General features: G+C 56.2%; 1 protein-coding gene across 1 annotated transcript; it reads right to left on the bottom strand.

The window, feature by feature from the left end:
• Positions 1-3,290: 3,290 nt before the first annotated feature.
• On the bottom strand, positions 3,291-10,278 carry LOC115643418 (major histocompatibility complex class I-related gene protein-like). The gene is made up of 7 exons (XM_030547450.1): positions 10,242-10,278; positions 7,268-7,543; positions 6,409-6,684; positions 6,107-6,196; positions 5,374-5,406; positions 4,001-4,033; positions 3,291-3,568 (listed from the first exon to the last, which is right to left on the bottom strand). The coding sequence occupies exons 1-7, from the start codon at positions 10,261-10,263 to the stop codon at positions 3,564-3,566; spliced, it is 735 nt and encodes a 244-aa protein (XP_030403310.1). The 5' UTR covers positions 10,264-10,278; the 3' UTR covers positions 3,291-3,563.
• Between the last annotated feature and the right edge of the window lie 8,155 nt (positions 10,279-18,433).

Below are 18,433 nucleotides of genomic sequence, written 5' to 3'. Positions count from 1 at the left end.
TCCTTATCCAACCCCCCCAGCCCTGGACCCAGACCCCTTTCCAGATGAGCAGGGAGCCTCATGGTGTTTTGTTGCTGCTGCGCGTGCACCACCCACCCTTCAGAGCGCTGTGCACGCTGCAGCGTTGCTCCGGATGAGTGGGGAGCAGTTTTCCCTTCCCATGGAGCCAAACTTTGTCCTGCAGGAGTGCGCAGTCCCGGCCCCAGAGCAGCAGGCTCCAGCATGCCATTAAAAATCGGCTCGCATGCCATCTTTGGCACACGTGCCATGGGTTGCCGACCCCTGAGCTAGTGTAAACCCCATGTCAACAGGCTCTAGTGGGCGAAGATTTTCTCACACTGCCTGAGTGTATGAAACCCCCAAGCAACACAGAGCACAGCACACATCACACACCACATTTATTGGGATAAGACACATGACTAGTAAAAGCAAAGAAACCCACCCAAACCTGAGCCTGGTCCGATACGCTCGCCCCCATGGAGCCTGTTAGCTACAGGAAGGCACGTCCGCAGCCGAAGTGCTGCCCTCTTCTCCCCATCTGGCCTGTCCTCTTAATCCTTGACAAGGCTGTCAGAGCCCCCACCCTAGGGCTAGCCCCCTGCCTTCACCCCCCCCACCCCAGCCCTGTTACAGGATCTGAACCCTGTTCTAGCCTGGAGGTTACTGTGTGCAGTGCCCAGGCTGGGTGGTCCCATGCAGGGCATATTGTCACTTGTAGCCCCCATTGCTCTAGGATCCAAACGGCCTCCTGCAGCTCAGCCTGGCTTAGCTCCCCTGTTCAAAGGGCCTGTCAGCCCCTGACCCAGCTTAGCTGCCCTGTTCTCCACCCTGCACCCTGCCTGGAGGAGGGGTTCATGGGATGGCTGCTTGAGGCCTCATTTAAGCCTGGGTTTAAAGGGACCTGTGGGGAGGTTTTCCAAAGCACTAAGGGGTTTAGGAGCATGTCCCATTGACTGTCCTTGGTAGTCATGCTCCTGAATCCCTTGGGTGCCCTTGAAACTCTCCCTCTTGAGTTACAGCCCCTGTAATGTTCCTGACCCCTCACCTCTGCTCTGTATCCGATGAGCATTCAGCAGGGGCAGCCTGGCCTGGCTCAGACACCCTATCACTCAGCACAGGGCAGTTCTGGGCAGCTGCCTCTCATCAGGGTCGCTGGTGCCCAACACTCATTCACCCCCAAACACCAATGCACATGCACTAGCCCCCTCCTGCCAGGCCCCTGTGCTCCCCAGCACTGCCAGGCAACCCCCCCCTCCCCTGACCCGCCACAGACAATCCTCCAAACCAGGCTGGAGAGAGAAATTATAACCCCCAAACCTACATTTGTGTTCACATGAAAATTGCCAAGAGATTTACAATGTTACTGTCTAAAAATTCCACTTCATCGGATGTAGCCACGAAAGCTTATGCTCAAATAAACGTGTTAGTTTCTAAGGTGCCACAAGGCCTCCTGTTCTTTATGCGGATACAGACTAACATGGCTGCTACTCTGAAACCTGTCTAAAAATGTGCTTAAAATCTTAAACCAAAAAAGAAAATTACATCCCTCACACACAAAATCAACCCCTGTGGGAGCAGAACTGGCGCCAGCATAGGCTTTGTCTACACACAAATGTGCACCAGCTCAGCTAGGAGACGCTGATCCTGGTAGGAGACGAGGCTTTTTTGGTGTCACTTAAGTGACTTGGGAAACAGCTGAAATAAAATAATGCCACTTCTTACACGAGAGCGTGTGTCCACAAAGGGATTTCAATAAAAATTTAAATTTGCACCAGTGTAAAGGTGTGAAACTGCAATGTAGACAAGGCCTAACGCTGGGGCCTTACACTTACTCAAGATAGTTAAGACCAAAGCAGATTGCGAAGAACTTCAAAAATATCTCACAAAACTAAGTGATTGGGCAACAAAATGGCAAATGAAATTTAATGTGGATAAATGTAAAGTAATGCACATTGGGGAAAAATAACCCCAACTATACATACAATATGCTGGGGGCTAATTTATCTACAATGAGTCAGGAAAAATCTTGGAGTCATCATGGACAGCTTTCTGAAGATGTCCACACAGTGTGCAGAAGCGGTCAAAAAAGCAAGCAGGATCTTAGGAATCATTTAAAAAGGGGATAGAGAATAAGACTAAAAATATATTATTAATATTATTGCCCTTATATAAATCCATGGTACGCCCACATCTTGAATACTGCGTACAGATGTGGTCTCCTCACCTCAAAAAAGATATACGGGCACTAGAAAAGGTTCAGAAAGGGCAACTAAAATGATTAGGGGGTTGGAGAGGGTCCCGTATGAGGAAAGATTAAAGAGGCTAGGCCTCTTCATCTTGGAAAAGAGGAGACTAAGGGGGGATACGATAAGAGGTACAGGACCGGCGCTAGTGTTTTTAGCGCCCTAGGTGCATGGCCATTTTGCTGCCCCGCGTGCTGGTCCTGCTGCTCCGGTGGACTTGCTGCAGCTGTGCCTGTGGGAGGTCCACTGGAGCCGTGGGACCAGGGGACCCCCCCGCAGGCATGCCTGCGGGAGGTCCACAGGAGCCACCTGCCGCCCCCCAATAATCCTGGTGCCCTAGGCTGCCTAAATGGAAGCACCAGCCCTGTACAGGTATATAAAATCATGAGTGATGTGGGGAAAGTGGATAAGAAAAAGTTATTTACTTGTTCCCATAATACAAGAACTAGGGGCCACCAAATGAAATTAACAGGAGCAGGTTTAAAACAAATAAAAGGACGTTCTTCACGCAGCGCACAGTCAACTTGTGGAACTCCTTGCCTGAGGAGGTTGTGAAGGCTAGAACTATAACAGGGTTTAAAAGGGAACTGGATAAATTCATGGAGGTTAAGTCCATAAATGGCTATTAGCCAGGCTGGATAAGGAATGGTGTCCCTAGCCTCTGTCTGTCAGAGGGCGGAGATGGATGGCAGGAGAGAGATCACTTGATCATTGCCTGTTAGCTTCACTCCCTCTGGGGCACCTGGCATTGGCTGCTGTTGGTTGACAGATACTGGGCTAGATGGACCTACAGTCTGACCCGGTGCGGCTGTTCTTATGGGGTGACCAGTGCCCTGACAGCAGGATTTAGCCCATTACACAGGAAGCTGCAGCAGGAAAAAGAATAATGTCTTAATCCCTTAATCACGGCAGAAACTGAAATCTGGGTCTGTAACAATCAAAGCCGACAGAACAGTGTGTGCTGGGTCCAGCACTATGCTAACAACTTATTCCAGCCAACCCTGCTTGCTTTTTTCTATAGAAACAAGATCATCAGTGACAAGTTTTAACTTGTTCAAAACCCAGCTAAAAGTTCTGCAGAAATCAAACAATACACAACCCTGACCATCTCAGCCAGTCTGCAGCCGGGGAGGTTTCAATTCTAAAGAGAAAGCTGCAGTTGCTGTCTCACAGGCGGGCGTTTAGCTCGGGTACAATCAAGCAAAGGCTTTAAGCAGGCTGTGGAAGGTGCTGATGAGCTGTTCCATTCCCAGGAGCCTGATCTGCTCCGGTCTCTCCCCTCGTGTCTGGGATACCCCCAGCCGGGGCCGACAGGCTCCGTTACGCTGCAGAAATGAGATACGGACAATCAGCGCCGGGGTCAGGGTGAGCAGACCCAGCAGTGCCAGCTACGGTACTGGGCTCCCCTGGCGCTTGGGGTAAAGCTCTGACTGGGCGCTACACCCCGTGCTGAGGGGGAGGAGACCGTAAAGCTGACAGTGATCACTGCTCCCGGCGCCCAGCGCAGCAGCTGTGACACATCCCGGCCCCTTCCCCTAGAGCCAGGGACACTCCGACCCCCTCCCAGAGTCCCGCTGCCTGGAACCCCTCCCTGCAGAGGAGAGATGCAGACCTGCCCCCGCACTCAGCACCCCCATTGCAAGGAGATCAGGGGCAGGGCTCCCTGGGGCCAGCTGGTCAGAGGGGCAAGGCCTGGGGGACTCTGGGCAAGGGCTTCTCCCCACTGAATCCCCCTGGCTGGTCTCCCCCTCACTTACCCTTGATGCAGGTGTTTGATCCCTGGTCACTTCCTGGGAAGAAGAAGGAGAAGGGGGGTGTTAGTGTCTCCAGCCCTGATCCCTGCTCGGCCCCTTGTGTCAGCATTTACCCTGCTGCAGGATGGGGGTGACGCTGTCCTGGCCGAGCGGCTGCACTTCGCCTGGTGTGAGGGTTGGCACAGGGTGAGCCAGCAGGAGCCAGGGCTGATCTCTGCTCTCCAGGGCTAAGATCCCTGCGCTGGCCCCCACTGGAGTCTTGTACCTATGGGGGTGGGACTCTCAGAAGTACCTTAGGGACTCAGGAGCCCAAACCCCATTGAAATCAGTGGGGCGGAGGCTCTGACATCCCCTCACGCGGAGTACAACACGTCCCATTGGCACCAAACCCCACTCCCAGCTGCAGCAGAAGGGGGCAGGGTTAGACCCAGGCCAGACAATGCCAGGACCATGTCTGGCCAGAGGCAACACTGAATGCCAGACTGCACCGCAGACAGCGGGCTGGGAATTTCGATGTGGCCGAAGGGCGTTGGGTGCTGATACGCCACTAACTCCCCTAGGTTCCTTTAAATGCAGCCTAATCAGGGCTCATCCACATGGGGACATTGACCAGCACCAGGGGTGGCTCCAGGCCCCAGCACACCAAGGGCGGCAATCAGCGGGGGGCCTCTGCCAGCGCCATGAGGGCAGCTGGCAGGCTACCTTCGGTGGCTTGCCTGCGGGAGGTCCCCTGGTCCTGCGGCTTCGGTGGACCTCCCGCAGCCTGCCTGCCGTGCTTGGGGCGGCGAAATGCCTAAAGCCGCCCCTGACCAGCACAGCTGTAACAGAATAATTTAGCTCTATCGGTCAATCTCCCTGTGCAGCCAAACTCCCTGTGTCACCGAAACAGCAGGGACCCCCCCACCCCACAGAGGAACCCTGGGGTGTGTTAACACGTCCTGTACTGCTCCCAGCAGCCTCAGCGAGAGCAGCACGTCCCCTGGGCTAGTGTCACCCTCCCGTCACCTACCGGAGCTGGAGGAACCTTCGTGAGCTGTGGGGGAGAAGGAAGCCGGGGTCAGTATCTGGCGGAACACAGGGTCCCTGTTCTCCCTGCCCCACACTGGTTATACACGTACACACCCCAGTGACTGACCCAGGTGTTGGTGTTTTGCCGTTGTGCCCAGACACCACGATGATGGGTGACCGACACAGAGCACCTGGGCACAGCCAGGGCGTTAGTGTCACTGGCCAGGACTGTCACTGGCCAGTCCTGCTGCTGCAGCTCCTCAGTCATGGGGGGCTAGGGGAGGTCTCCTGGGACTGGCCCCAGCCTGCCACATACCGGGTCACAGGGACTGGGACGAGGTGTGGCGGTAGGAGGGCTCAGCTCTTACCTGGAGCCGCTTTGTAGCCGTCTTCCTTCTTCCCTGCAGAGACAAAGCAGATCGCAGTGAGTGTGGCTGCTCCCGGGGCAGGAACTGGCTCCAGACTGTGTCCGCAGCCCAGAAATGGGGTACCCGGCCCTTCCCAGAGCCCTGGGACTTAGAACTGACCAGCGATGGGATCTGTATGAATCATACCCCTCCCCAGGTTTCTGGTTGGTGGGCAGGTCTGGCCCATCAGGGCCACAGAGGTTTTGGGGGCCTGGGGCAAAATCTGAAGCCCCCCATCCTTCCAAGAGTGTAAAAGCACTGAGGGGAGGCCCCAGGGGTGGGTCAGGAGAGGAGTTACAGAGCGAGCCTGCCCTGCACTCACCCCATAGTGGTGGCTCCTGTCCTGTGGGACTGGGCCCTGTGCCCCGGTGGACTGGGCCCTGTGCCCCGGTACACGGGGTCACAGCACAGACTTGAGTGTGGCGCTGCGACCCCACGTGCCAGGTCAGCACCATTCAACTTCTGTGGCTTGGGGGGCCCAGAGCAAACTGCCCCTTTGTTCCCCACCAGACAGCCCTGGGCCCAGCAGCAGAGCGGGGCAGCCACACAGCACTGCCGCCGGGGGCTGTAGGGGTGGGTGCAGGGGCCCAGCCAGGCCAGAGCAGGTCAGCAATCCCAGCCCAGGCTCTAGGGTGATGGGCATGTCCCAATAGCCTGGCACAGACGGCGCGTCGGTGCCCCACCCGGCACTTACTGAGGCAGACAACGGCTCCAGCGACGGCAGCGACCAGCACGAGAACCCCGATGACGACACCCACGATCAGCATCACGTTGGACTTGGGCACTGAAACGGGAACGGGCCGGTGATCAGGGGAACCCCAAACCCTCTCACCCTATTACAGGGATGAGTTTCCCCGCTCCCCACTGGTGTCCTGTGTCTCTCCCCTGAAATCCCCATTACATGGGTCAGTCATCCTGCCTCCCATTAGAGCCTCATAACCCTCCCCCCCTGCCCAAAATCCCCACTCTGCCCATCCCAGGCCAGTCCCCGCTTACCCCAGGGCACTCTCAGATCCTGCGCCAGGGTGGGGTGCTCCACGCAGCAGGTATAATTGGTCTCATTGCTGGGGTCGATCTCGATGGTGGCCCGGGTCTGGTAGGTCCCATCACCACTGGGAACGACCCCCCACTGGATCGTCTCCTGCGGCACGGCCACCCCCTTCTTCAGCCACACAACGGCCACGTTCCGTGGGTAGAAGCCGTGGACCCGGCAAGAGAGGGTGGTGAGCCCGTCCCGGCTCGGCCGGTCGCTCACCTGCACCCGCGGTGGCTCTGGGGGGGGGAGGAGAGATGGAGTTAGAGGGAACGCCCTGAGCTGGATCCCCTGGGAGAGGCAGCAGCTGAGAGCCTGGTGCCTCCCATCACAAGGCGGCTGGGGGTGTTAGAGACTCTCTAGCACTAGCCAGAGGCACCAGCCCAGCCCCCTGCACAGGGAGACCCAGCACCTGAGGCCCCCAGCTCCCCTGTACCCCGCCCAGTACCCACAGTCTGCTCCCCCTTCCAGCTGGAGCAGGCAGCACTCGGGCAATGCATGGCAGGGGACAGCACTGCCCTGTCCATGTCCAGAGGGATGGGAGCTGGTGCAGCCACGCTCTCACATCTGATTCTGATACATGGGACAAAGGCACAGGCACCCTGAGGGGCTCGGCTCGGCTGGGGGGGTGGTGCTGAACAGGGTGGGACGGGACAGGGAGACGAACGGCGGCTCCTGCGGTGATGCTGGGGCCTTGCCCGACGGGCGCGGACAGAAACGTCCTGCCAGAGACAACGCTCAGCGTGATGGACGTGGGGGAGCGATCTCTGCGGTTAGGATACACCCCATTCAGTGACCCCGGGGTCTGACACGCCCCCTCACCTCTCCTCTGCAGCGTCTCCTTCCCGTACTCCAGGTACTTCCCCAGCCACTCGATGCAGGTCTCCTCCAGGTAGGTTCTTTCTCTCTGAGCGATGCTCCTGTCAGCATCCCATTTCTGTTTGGTGATCTGAGCCCCGTCATCTGCTGCCACCCAGGCCCCTTGGCCCATATCGAAGCTGATGAAGTCTCGCCCATCGTAGCCATACTCAAAAAAACCCCCTTTGGCGCCGTCATCCTGGAGCTCACAGCCGTACTTCAGTTGGAGAGTGTGGAATCCTGAAACACACAGTGCCGAGGCCCAGGCTGGCTCAAGGTTTGAGCCACAGAGAGCAGCTAGAGATTCTCTAACACCCCCAGGCCCCTGTGATGGGGGGCACCAGCCCTGAGAGAGGCAAGTCCTCTAAGCTGCCTAGAGAGGCTGCAGGAGGGAGCAGCCAGTCAGGGACCAGCAGGACCATAAAAGGAGGAGCTGCTGGGCAGAGGAGCTCAGTTGCTGGCTGGAGCCAGAGGAGCAAGTGCGGTGCTCCTGACTGGCTGCAGGGCTGGGCAGATCAGTGCTGGCTGGAGCCAGGCTGCAAGAAAAGTCCCGGGGCTGTGGGGAAGTGGCCCAGGGAAATGCAGTAGCAGACAGTTAAAGGAAAGCAGCAGACAGCTGCTACTTATAGGGTCCCTGAGTCGAGACCTGGAATAGCGGGTGGGTGGGCCTGGGTCACTCCTATCAGTCTCAGTGGGTGGCTAAAACTCTGAGGAAGGAGTAGCCCAGAGGGTGCTGGAAACCCAGAAGAGTCACAAATTGTTATGTTGCCACCCAGGCGAAGAGCCCCCAGGGAGGAAGCAGTGGGGGGCACGGCTCCACACCAGAGCAGGGGACAATACCTGAGCGAGCCCAGGAGGGGCTGTAAGCTGGGTACACTGATAGGACCTGCTGGACGGCATACCCCAGAAGGGGTCTATTTTCCGTGTGTTTCACACACGGACTGTGAGACTCGGCCAGGGGGGTGAGTCACTGACAACCTGCCCGAGAAGGTTCACCGCTGGCAGGGGTCACCACAAATCAATGCAAACTTGGAAAAAGCAGACACACATCTGGCTGGCAGGGGTGTTCATGAGAGGTGAGTGGGGCCCACCGCACCCCCCTACTGCAAGCTGTCTGCAGCCTGGCCATCCTGGAGTCCCCTCAGCCCTGTGCCCACCAGAGCTCACACAATTCCACATGTGCCCCCACAGTGGTGGGTGGGTTTCCCAGTGCAGGTGGGGCTCTGGCTGCAGCAGGGGAAAGTCCACCCACACTGACATTGCTCCCATCCCTTGTCCCTCACACTACGGTCAGTGCCCCTCTGCCCAGCCCAGTGCCCCACCTGTTCTGGGGGCCAGTCTCCCCATCCACAGCTCAGCCCCTGCTCTCTGGAGGGAGCCCCCAACACACTTGGGCTACAGCCAGAGGGCTTGTGATGGGAGCCCACCCCCTGGCATGGAGAGAGGGAACAGGGTCCCCATCCTTAACCCTGCTCTGACTGGAGCAACCGCACAGGGTCCCTCTGCCCCCTCCCCGCTCACACCGACCCCACCCAGCAGCACCTCACCCCACATGTGCCCCATGTTCCCAGTATCGACTTGTTCCAGTTTGTAGGGCACAGCTCCAGGCACCGCCCAGCACCCTGGGGCGTGACCATGGCTCAGGAGCAAACTCCAGTGGTTCTGCTCCTTTTCTGCCTGCCTGCTGTTTCCCACGGGGCTGGAGCCACAGGACGCCCTGTGCTAGGATGGCTCCTGTTCCCCTACAGCTGGGCAGGCGGCAGAGACTCTGCCCCTGGCTAAGGTGGCCCCATATGCCAGGGTTTGCCGGGAACCCAAAGCAGGGCTGCCCTTGTACATGGCTTCACCCTTGGCTGTCAGGAGAGGGACATGCTGGGGCAGAGGGCATGGGGGACAGGAAAGAGAACCTAGGGGCAGGAAGGGTGACTATGGGGGCAGGAGAAACACTGAAGGGGGAGCAGGACAGGCCCCTGGCTCAGTGAACAGAAGCAGGGAGCTGTGGGTGCAGTAGGGTGATGAGAACAGCCCAGCCAGGGTCCTGAACACCCTCACACTCCCCCCATCCCAGACACAGTCTAGACGGCTGCGTGTTCACCAGTGACAGATGATTTGGGGAAGGGGCCTAGCTGGAGACACTGAAAAGGGCCCTACGCCTAGGGAGAGCCAGGCACCCCCCTCTGCGAATCAGGCCCCTGTAGGGCGTGCAGCCAGCCCCCCACCCCCACGGGTCACTGCAGGGAGTTCAGGCCAAGCCAGTAATGGTGGGGGCAGGAGCGACCTCAGTAACCGTCCCTGCAGCTGGCACTGGCCTGAGCTCAGCGCAGGTTGGACACAATTAGCCCCCGTCTGCACACAAACCCCAAAGGTAGCCAGGGCTGGGCAGGCTGCCGGGTTCCACCTGCTCCCCCCAACACGGCACGTCTCACAGCCCTGCCACCACGCTGCTGGGGCCACGGGAGCAGGGGAATGAACTAGCTAGAACGGTCCCCCCTCTCCCTCCAGGTACTGGGGGTCCCCGCCTGGCTTTCCTCCCCAGGCTCTCCCCATCCCCTGGGTCTCTCCTCCTGACCATCTTCTCCTGCCTTTTGGTGTCTGCTCCTCGTTGAGTCCCACCCAGGAGAGTCTCCCCTCCAGCCCCTACACTGTCCTACCCCCCAGCTCAGGTTCCCTGAGCTTCTTAACCCTTTACAGGTAAAAGGATTTTGGTGCCTCTGGCCAGGAGGGATTTTATAGTATTGTACACAGGAGGGCTGTTCCCTTCCCGTCACAGTTATAACAGAGTCCTTCTTTAAGGCCAGGCAGCCTGGCATCTGTCTGCTCTGAACAGAGCGAGGAACCTTCGAATGGGAGGCCCTGGATCGTCTGCTGCACGTCCCGTGGAAATCCGGAAGACTGTAACCACGAGCTCCTGCGCGTGGTGAGAGCCGTGGCTACTGACCTGGCCGCAGAACTGGTGACATCCAGGGCTGCCTGCAGGGAAGCCCAGGCCACTGCTCTCCCTTCCTGCACAAGGGCAGGGAACTCCAGCTGGGTGCCCTGGGGGAGCAGGCCCTGCCACTTCTGCATCGCTTCCCACCTGTGAAAATCACAGTGACCCAGCCAGGCCTGCTGGGTCGCCACGGGGAGCTGCAGCCCCCTGGCAAGGGGGTTTCCTACTGAACAAGGCCAACTTCTTGGGGATCATTTGTGTTTGCCGTGGGCCCCACTTGACCTTGATGGTCCTTTTCACCGGCTGCCACCACTGGGGGGGGGAGAGAAGAGAGAGAGGGAGAGTGTGTGTGTGTGTATATAAATAAATAAAAATATTCCTGCTCTGTTCGCTTAAGAGCGAGGGAGGAAGACTGGGTTCTGCCAGAGCCTCAGGGGTTTCTGTGATCACCTCAGGTAGAGGAAGAGTGACGAGAGGCCTGCTGCCACCCAGCTAGCCGGGAAGGCCTCAGGGACTCTTCCCCCACCTCCGCCTGTACGCCCAGATTTGAGCCACTTGTGCAGTAAGTCCTGGTGGGCTTTGTGCTCACCCTGGAGAACAGTCTCGGTGCCGTTCTACGGCCGGGTGAGGTCTCCTGGCCACCAGATGGTGCTGACGATGCCGAGTCCTGGACGTCCAGGGACCCTGGTACCGGCAGTGTAAGCAGGTCCCTAGTTGCCGCGTACGCCCCTGGGGTGGTTGGTACCGTGAAGTGTCTGGTACGCTGACAGCAGGAGGGTGGTGCATCCCTTGGTGAGGTACGCGGGACCCGCGTGAGTATCTTTAGCGGCAGCTGCAGCGTGCTGGCGAGGGAGAGTGACCCGGTGTGGGTCTCGCACTGTGCCGGTCTCCTGGCCTGGCCCCTTTCGGAGCCAGGGAGTGGCTCTTGTCTCGGTGCCCGCAGTGCCTCTCCTTGGGCATTGGCGAAGAAGAGCTGTGCCGTAAGCCCCGACTGGCGGGAGCCGCGCTTTGCACTGACGCGGAGCTGCATGGTGCCAAGTCTGATCTCAGCCCCAATGCAGCCTTAATCCTGCCTCCACCAGGAGAACTTCCAGTCCCGCTGCCCAATCTGCCTGGGTGGGGGTTTGAATTCTCTGCAGGTCTGACAGCGACCCTTCCTGTGAGCAGCCCCCCAGCCCTGAGACAGCTCAAGTGCGGGTCGCTCGTTTCCCCAGGAAGAGCAGGGCTCGAAGCCCAGTGAGCGAGGAGTACCCCTCCCCGGGGAGTGCACAGCGAGTGGGGAGGTGCTCAAGCCCTCGCACTGCTAAAAATGACTTCCAACTAACCAACGACACACGATGAACCGAGAAACCCACTAGAAAATCTGGCTGAAGCGAGGAGGGAAGTTCCAGCAGCTGCCATTGGCGGTAAGAAGGAACTGAAGGGCGCAGGCTTGGCACGGCCCCTTATACCCACACTGTGAGTGCATGGCACCAGAGGCTGCCAGAACCGACCCGACAGGTACCACTAGGGGAACAATTCCATCCACGGTGCTCGGGTGCACACACACCTACGTCGGAATGGACGTGTGCAGCACACCTCGAAGAACGTGCAGGACGAAGCCGTAAGAGATAAGGCTCCGAACTCCTACACCCTCAGGTGCAAGGGAGGGCAACCAGGGGAGGGCGGGCTATGAGGGGAGCCTCCTTGATGGACAGGAAACACTGGGATATCGTCCTGAGAGGCTCAAAGGGGCCCTGAGTCAGGGTGAGAAGGTCCCACGCTGGCGCTGAATGAGTCTGAGGAGGATGAGACAGGGATGCATCTGGGAGCAAACGCTGGATATCCCAGAGTACAGAGACCCTCTGCCTGCCCAGGGAGAGCAGCCACTCGATATGACATTGAGACTGCCAAGCCCTGGGTCCGAACTCCAAACCCTGCATTAGAGCCGGCGAAGAAGCAGAGAAACTCCGTCTCCTGTAGCACGGCTTGAACTGCCCCCACTTCTAGATTAGGCAGATCCTGTGGGAACTTTCCTGGATGCTAGCAGAGAGATGTCACCACACGAGCCTCACATGAGGCTGCTCAAAGCCCAGGCTGTCAGTCTGGGGTGTGCTGGCTCTAGGGGACAGAGCGGTCCCTGGGATAGCACATCCTGCCCTAAAGGAGGACAAGGGGGTAGACTGAGCCACACTGGGATCAGGGAACCAGGGCCCCCTTGGCCAATAGGAAGCTGCTGACACCACCGGCGCCCTCTCCCTACAGATCCCCTGGAGAGACAGGACTCAGACTCATAGACTTTAAGGTCAGAAGGGACCATTATGATCGTCTAGTCTGACCTCCTGCACAACACAGGCCACAGAATCTCACCCATCCACTCCTGTAACAAACCCCTAACCTATGTCTGAGTTACTGAAGTCCTCAAATCATGGTTTGAAGAGCTCAAGCTGCAGAGAATCCTCCAGCAAGTGACCCGTGCCCCACGCTGCAGAGGAGGGTGAAAAACCTCCAGGGCCTCTGCCAATCTGCCCCGGGAGGAAAATTCCTTCCCGACCCCAAAAATGGTGATCAGTTAAACCCTGAGCATGTGGGCAAGACTCACCAGCCAGCACTCAGGAAGGAATTCTCTGTAGTAACTCGGATCCCATCCCATCTAACATCCCATCCCAGACCACTGGGCATACTTACCTGCTGATAATTTGGCAATTGATCTTTGATTAATTGCCAAAATTAAGCTATCCCATCATACCATCTCTTCCATAAACTTATCAAGCTTAGTCTTAAAGCCAGATATGTCTTTTGCCCCCACTACTCCCCTTGGAAGGCTGGGCCAGAACTTCACTCCTCTAATGGTTAGAAACCTTCGTCTAATTTCAAGTCTAAACCTCCTAGTGTCCAGTTTATATCCATTTGTTCTTGGGTCCACATTGGTACTAAGCTTAAATAATTCCTCTCCCTCCCTAATATTTATCCCTCTGATATATTTATAAAGAGCAAGCATATCCCCCCTCAGCCTTCTTTTGGTTAGGCTAAACAAGCCAAGCTCTTTGGATCTCCTTTCATATGACAGGTTTTCCATTCCTCGGATCATCCTAGTAGCTGTTCTCTGTACCTGTTCCAGTTTGAATTCATCCTTCTTGAACATGGGAGACCAGAACTGCACACAGTATTCCAGATGAGGTCTCACCAGTGCCTTGTATGTTACTAACACCTCCTTATCTTTACTGGAAATACCTCGCCTGATGCATCCTAAAAGTGCATTAGCTTTTCTAACGGCCATATCACATTGGCAGTTCATAGTCATCCTGTGATCAACCAATATTCTGAGGTCCTTCTCCTCCTCTGTTACTTCCAACTGATGTGTCCCCAATTTATAACCAAAATTCTTCTTATTAATCCCTAAATGCATGACCTTGCACTTTTCACTATTAAATTTCATCCTATTACTATTACTCCAGTTTACCTGTCACCCAGATCTTCCTGTATGATATCCCGGTCCTTCTCTGTGTTAGCAATACCTCCCAGCTTTGTGTCATCCGCAAACTTTATTAGTACATTCCCGCTTTTTGTGCCAAGGTCAGTAATAAAAAGGTTAAATAAGATTGGCCTCAAAACTGATCCTTGAGGAACTCCACTAGTAACCTCCTTCCAGCCTGACAGTTCACCCTTCAGTACGACCCGTTGTTGTCTCCCCTTTACCCAGTTCCTTATCCACCTTTCAATTCTCATATTGATCCCCATCTTTTCCAATTTAACTAATAATTCCCCATGTGGGACCGTGTCAAATGCCTTACTGAAATTGAGGTAAATTAGATCCACTGCATTTCCTTTGTCTAATAAATCTATTACCTTCTCAAAGGAGGAGATCAGGTTGGTTTGGCACAATCTACCTTCTGTAAAACCATGTTGTAATTTGTCCCAATTACCATTGACCTCAATGTCCTTAACTACTTTCTCCTTCAACATTTTTTCCAAGACCTTACATACTACAGATGTCAAACTAACAGTCCTGTAGTTACTCGGATCACTTTTTTTCCCTTTCTTAAAAATAGGAACTATGTTAGTAATTCTCCAGTCATACGGTACAACCCCTGAGTTTACTGATTCGTTAAAAATTCTTGCTAATGGGCTTGCAATTTCATGTGCCAGTTCCTGTAATATTCTTGGATGAAGATTATCTGGGCCCCCCAATTTAGTCCCATTAAGCTGTTCGAGTTTAGCTTCTACCTTGGCTGTGGTAATATAGACCTCCATATCCTCATTCCCATTTGTCATCCTACCATTATCCCTAAGCGCCTATTTAAAGTCTGAGGCAAAGTATTTGTTTAGATATTGGGCCATGCCTACATTATCTTTAACCTCCATTCCATCCTCAGTGTTTAGGGGTCCCACTTCTTTCTTTATTTTCTTCTTATTTATATAGCTATAGAACCTTCTACTATTGGTTTTAATTCCCTTGCAAGGTCCAACTCTACATGGCTTTTAGCCTCTCACTTTATCCCTACATGTTCTGACCTCAATAAGGTAAATTTCCTTGCTGAGCACTCCCATCTTCCATTCCTTGTAGGCTTTCTGCTTTTTCTTAATCACCTCTCTGAGATACTTGCTCATCCAACTTGGTCTACAACTTCTGCCTATGGTTTTTTTCCCCTTTCTTGGGATGCAGGCTTCTAATAGTTTCTGCAGCTTTGACGTGAAGTAATTTCAGGCCTCCTCCGCCTTTAGATCCACGAGTTCTTCAGTCCAGTCCACTTTCCTAACTAATTTCCTTAATTCTTTAAAGTTAGCCCTTTTGAAATCAAAAACCCTAGTCCCAGATCTATTTTTGTTTATCCTTCCATCTAGTTTGAACTGAATTAGCTCATGATCACTCGAACCAAGGTTGTCCCCTACGACCATTTCTTCTGAGGTCCTCACTACTCACCAAAACCAAATCTAAAATAGCATCCCCTCTTGTTGATTCTTCAAACTACTTGGTGAAGAAATCCATCAGCTATCACATCCAGAAAAATCTGAGCCTTATTATTATTACTAGCACTTGTCCTCAAGTCTATATCTGGGAAGTTAGTCTCCCATGATCACACAATTCCCATTAGTGTTTACTTCATTAAAAACATTAAGAGGTCTCTATCCATATCCAAATCAGATCCCAGCGGTCTGTAGCACACCCCAAGCACTATCTCAGGGGAGGCTCTAGTAGCTTTCTTTCCCAGTGTGATTTTTGCCCAGACTCTGTCTTGTCTATTCCATCACTTATTTCTTTACAGCTAACCTCCTCATTGATGTACAATGCCACTCCACCACCTTTGCCTTTATTTCTGTCTTTCCTAAACAGCACATAGCCTTCAATACCTGTACTCCAGTCATGACTACTATTCCACCATCTTTCTGTTATCCCTATAATATCCGGTTTCACTTCCTGCACCAGTAGCTCTAGTTCCTCCATTTAGTTACCTAGGCTCCTCGCATTAGGACATGGGACAAGGGGAGCTCTTGGGTCATGGAGTCCTGTCCGTGCCGTCACAGGCAGCCCCGCCATGACCCCATTCATAAACTGAACGCCATTAGCTCTGGGGAGCAGGGGACATGTATACAGGGGACCGACTGACCACCCCGGGAGATGCCCTCTGTGCCTATAGCCCTTGGACCCCTCTTTCAGCCAGGAAAGGAGGGGCCCCTGCAGCGTGGGTGAGAGGCAAACGGGTCTCTCAGTGAGACTGGAAATTCCCTCACTAGGAACAGAAGCACGTCTGGGCGCAGGCTCCTCGGTGCCTGAGCCAGCTCTCCCTTGCGTCGCTCGTCACGCCTCATTCCTTGACCACGCCAAGTTCGGCCACGGTAGGGGCTTTGCTGTACGCAAGATATCAGAGGGTTGGCGTCGTCCTGCTGTGATGACGACCTCGTCCCGCCCTGTTCACTGATGCAGGGCACTGTGCTGATGTCGGGTCGGAGTTGGGAGCTGCTCCACCTGGGGACAAGGCCAGAGACCGTAGCCAATCACCCTGAGCTGCACCCACTTCATGCCAGGTTCCCTCCCCTGCTCCGTACTCAGCTGAACTCCACGCAAGCGCCCGGCCCCACAGGCTGGCACTGCCCGTAGCGCTCTCCTGTCTGGCCCGGCTCTGGGAAACAACGGGCGCTGAGCCCCACCCGAGAGGTGCTGAGGCTCCGGGGAAGCCAGACTCTCCTGTTCAGACGCACCAAGGTGTGAGCAGGCAGGGACAGCAGGAACGACTGGAGCTCTCGTGTGCACTCACCCCAGTGTGTCCACACACAACACACCCAGCAGTGACACTGGGGCAGGCTGCGACCTCCTGCAGGCTGCTGGCCGTCCTGAGCAAAGCAGGGAATTGTCCCATCTCTCCTGAGCAATAACCCGAGAGACGGTGGGTCATTCCCAGCCCCAGGCGAGCTCTCCGCAGGGTGGGGCCCAGGCGTCTCTCTTCCCAGCGCAGAATGAACCCGCGGTCCCAGGATCCGGAGTGCCTGGGAAGTGGTTTGTGCCGCTCACCCTCTGGCTGGAGCGTTGCTGAGGATGGCCAGAGGTGACCCCTTCTTGTCTGAGGGCAGTGACCCCGACAATGAACCCGTGGCAGGTACCCGGGGGCTGTGGTGAGGCCAACGGGCGAGGAGCTGAACCGGATGTGCTGGGATGCAGAGATGACACCGAGCTCTGAGGTGACGCTGACGAAGGGGGGTGGGCAGGCTGCATCTCAGCTCCATGGAGCACAGACAGGCCCTCCATGGATCACCGCCAGGGTGGGACTTAAATGTCTGTCTTTAATCGGGGCTGCCCAGGGCTCTCCCAGAGATGTTCCAGACCGAGCACGGTCCTATTGCCCCAATTTCTCCTTGAGCAGGGCCAGGATGAAGTACAGGCCCTGTCCCCTCTCTGGGACTGGTCCTATGGCCCCCGTCTGCAGGAGATGGGGGACAGCCGCCTGCACCCCCCCTCTCCCGAGGGGCCGGGGGAGAGGGAGAAGGGGCCAATCTGGGCAGAACCAGCGCCCACGCTCTCTGGACAGCGCAGAACTCACCTGGTGCGGAGATCACAGAACAAGGATCTGCACACTGGAGAAGACGACCCCCTGTGCGCTGCTCTGTCCTCGTGTCACACAGCGACTGGGACCAGAGGCTGCCTTGTGGGTGTCCCCCCGGATCAGCCACCTCTGGGTGTCGACACTTTCCCTGCAGTGGCGGGGATCGTCTCACCTGCTGCATGGCTGGTCTGGATGCTGGGAAAGGCAGCCTGGGTTTGGAGCAGGATTTACAGCCCCCCGGCGGCCTTGGCAGGAGCCGGGGCATCTTTGCTTTGTCCGAGGAGTCATCCGTTGCCTTCCCACTGATTCCCCAGCTGGCACCATCCACGTGTGGGGAGGGGAGTTCAGGTCACTACAGCCTGGCCAGCTGCCTTCGGCACCCAGCTGCACACGCCGACAGGCAACTGCACTGCAGCCCTGGCCCCTGCTGAGTCCCGCAAGGTGTCCAGAGGGGAGTCAGACCAGATGACTGCTGCCAGGGGAGTCGTTCTGAGTGCCCAGACCCAAGCATTTGCTGTTTGTGAAAGGGCCAGATTCACACAGGCCAGCTGGTCCTGCTGGGCAGAGCGCAGGACGCAGCAGGACTGTGAGGGACGTGGTGTCTCCAGGGTGCTGTGCCCACCCTTCTGGTCAGGGGCCGTAAGATTTCCGTCTCCCTGCAGAGGCCTTGCCGTGTCCTGAACTAGGGGTGTTCGTGCTCCATCGACCTCAGGAGAGGAAATGAACTCTGGCTCCAGCTGGTTCTTAGCCCCCCTGCTCCATCTCTCAGGGCACCTGCTCTTCCTGGATCACGTCTGTCGAGGTCAAGCTGAGAGAAATACCAGGTGGGTTTGGGAACCACAGGGGTAACACTGCTGAGTGGGGTCGCTGCTGTTCTGACCCTGCTCCTCCTCGTCTGTCAGACGTTCCCTTGGGCGGTCGCTCTGAACTGGACACCGCCCGTTTCCACGTGGCTTCCAAGAATCCCGCCTGGAGGAGTTCCCTGCTCTCCCTCTCCCATGGCTCCTGCTCCGAATCCAAGCACTGTCCCTTCTCCTGGGGGCACTGTTGGCTCCTGCGCCTCCCAGACCTGGATTCCTGCTTCCTTCCCTCAGCCCTCCCTGGAGAATCGGCAGCAGCAGACTCTGAACCGGACCGAGCTGCCGGATCCTGTGCCGGGGTCTAGCTCCCTGGAGCTGCTCT

Source organism: Gopherus evgoodei, unplaced genomic scaffold, assembly GCF_007399415.2.
Source record: "Gopherus evgoodei ecotype Sinaloan lineage unplaced genomic scaffold, rGopEvg1_v1.p scaffold_58_arrow_ctg1, whole genome shotgun sequence".
Classification (NCBI taxonomy): Eukaryota; Metazoa; Chordata; order Testudines; family Testudinidae; genus Gopherus; species Gopherus evgoodei.
The sequence above is the reverse complement of the archived record's forward strand: the minus strand, read 5'-3'. Positions and strand labels throughout refer to the sequence as shown.

Bases quoted from the DNA above. Each gene is read 5' to 3' on its own strand.
- LOC115643418 (XM_030547450.1), bottom strand. From the start codon at position 10,263: ATGTCACCAGTTCTGCGGCCAG. The intron at 7,544-10,241 runs GTCAGTAGCCAC...TGTGTGTTTCAG, and splicing joins GTCACCAGTTCTGCGGCCAG to GATTCCACACTCTCCAACTG. The intron at 6,685-7,267 runs GTGAGGGGGCGT...TCCCCCCCCCAG, and splicing joins GGAGACGCTGCAGAGGAGAG to AGCCACCGCGGGTGCAGGTG.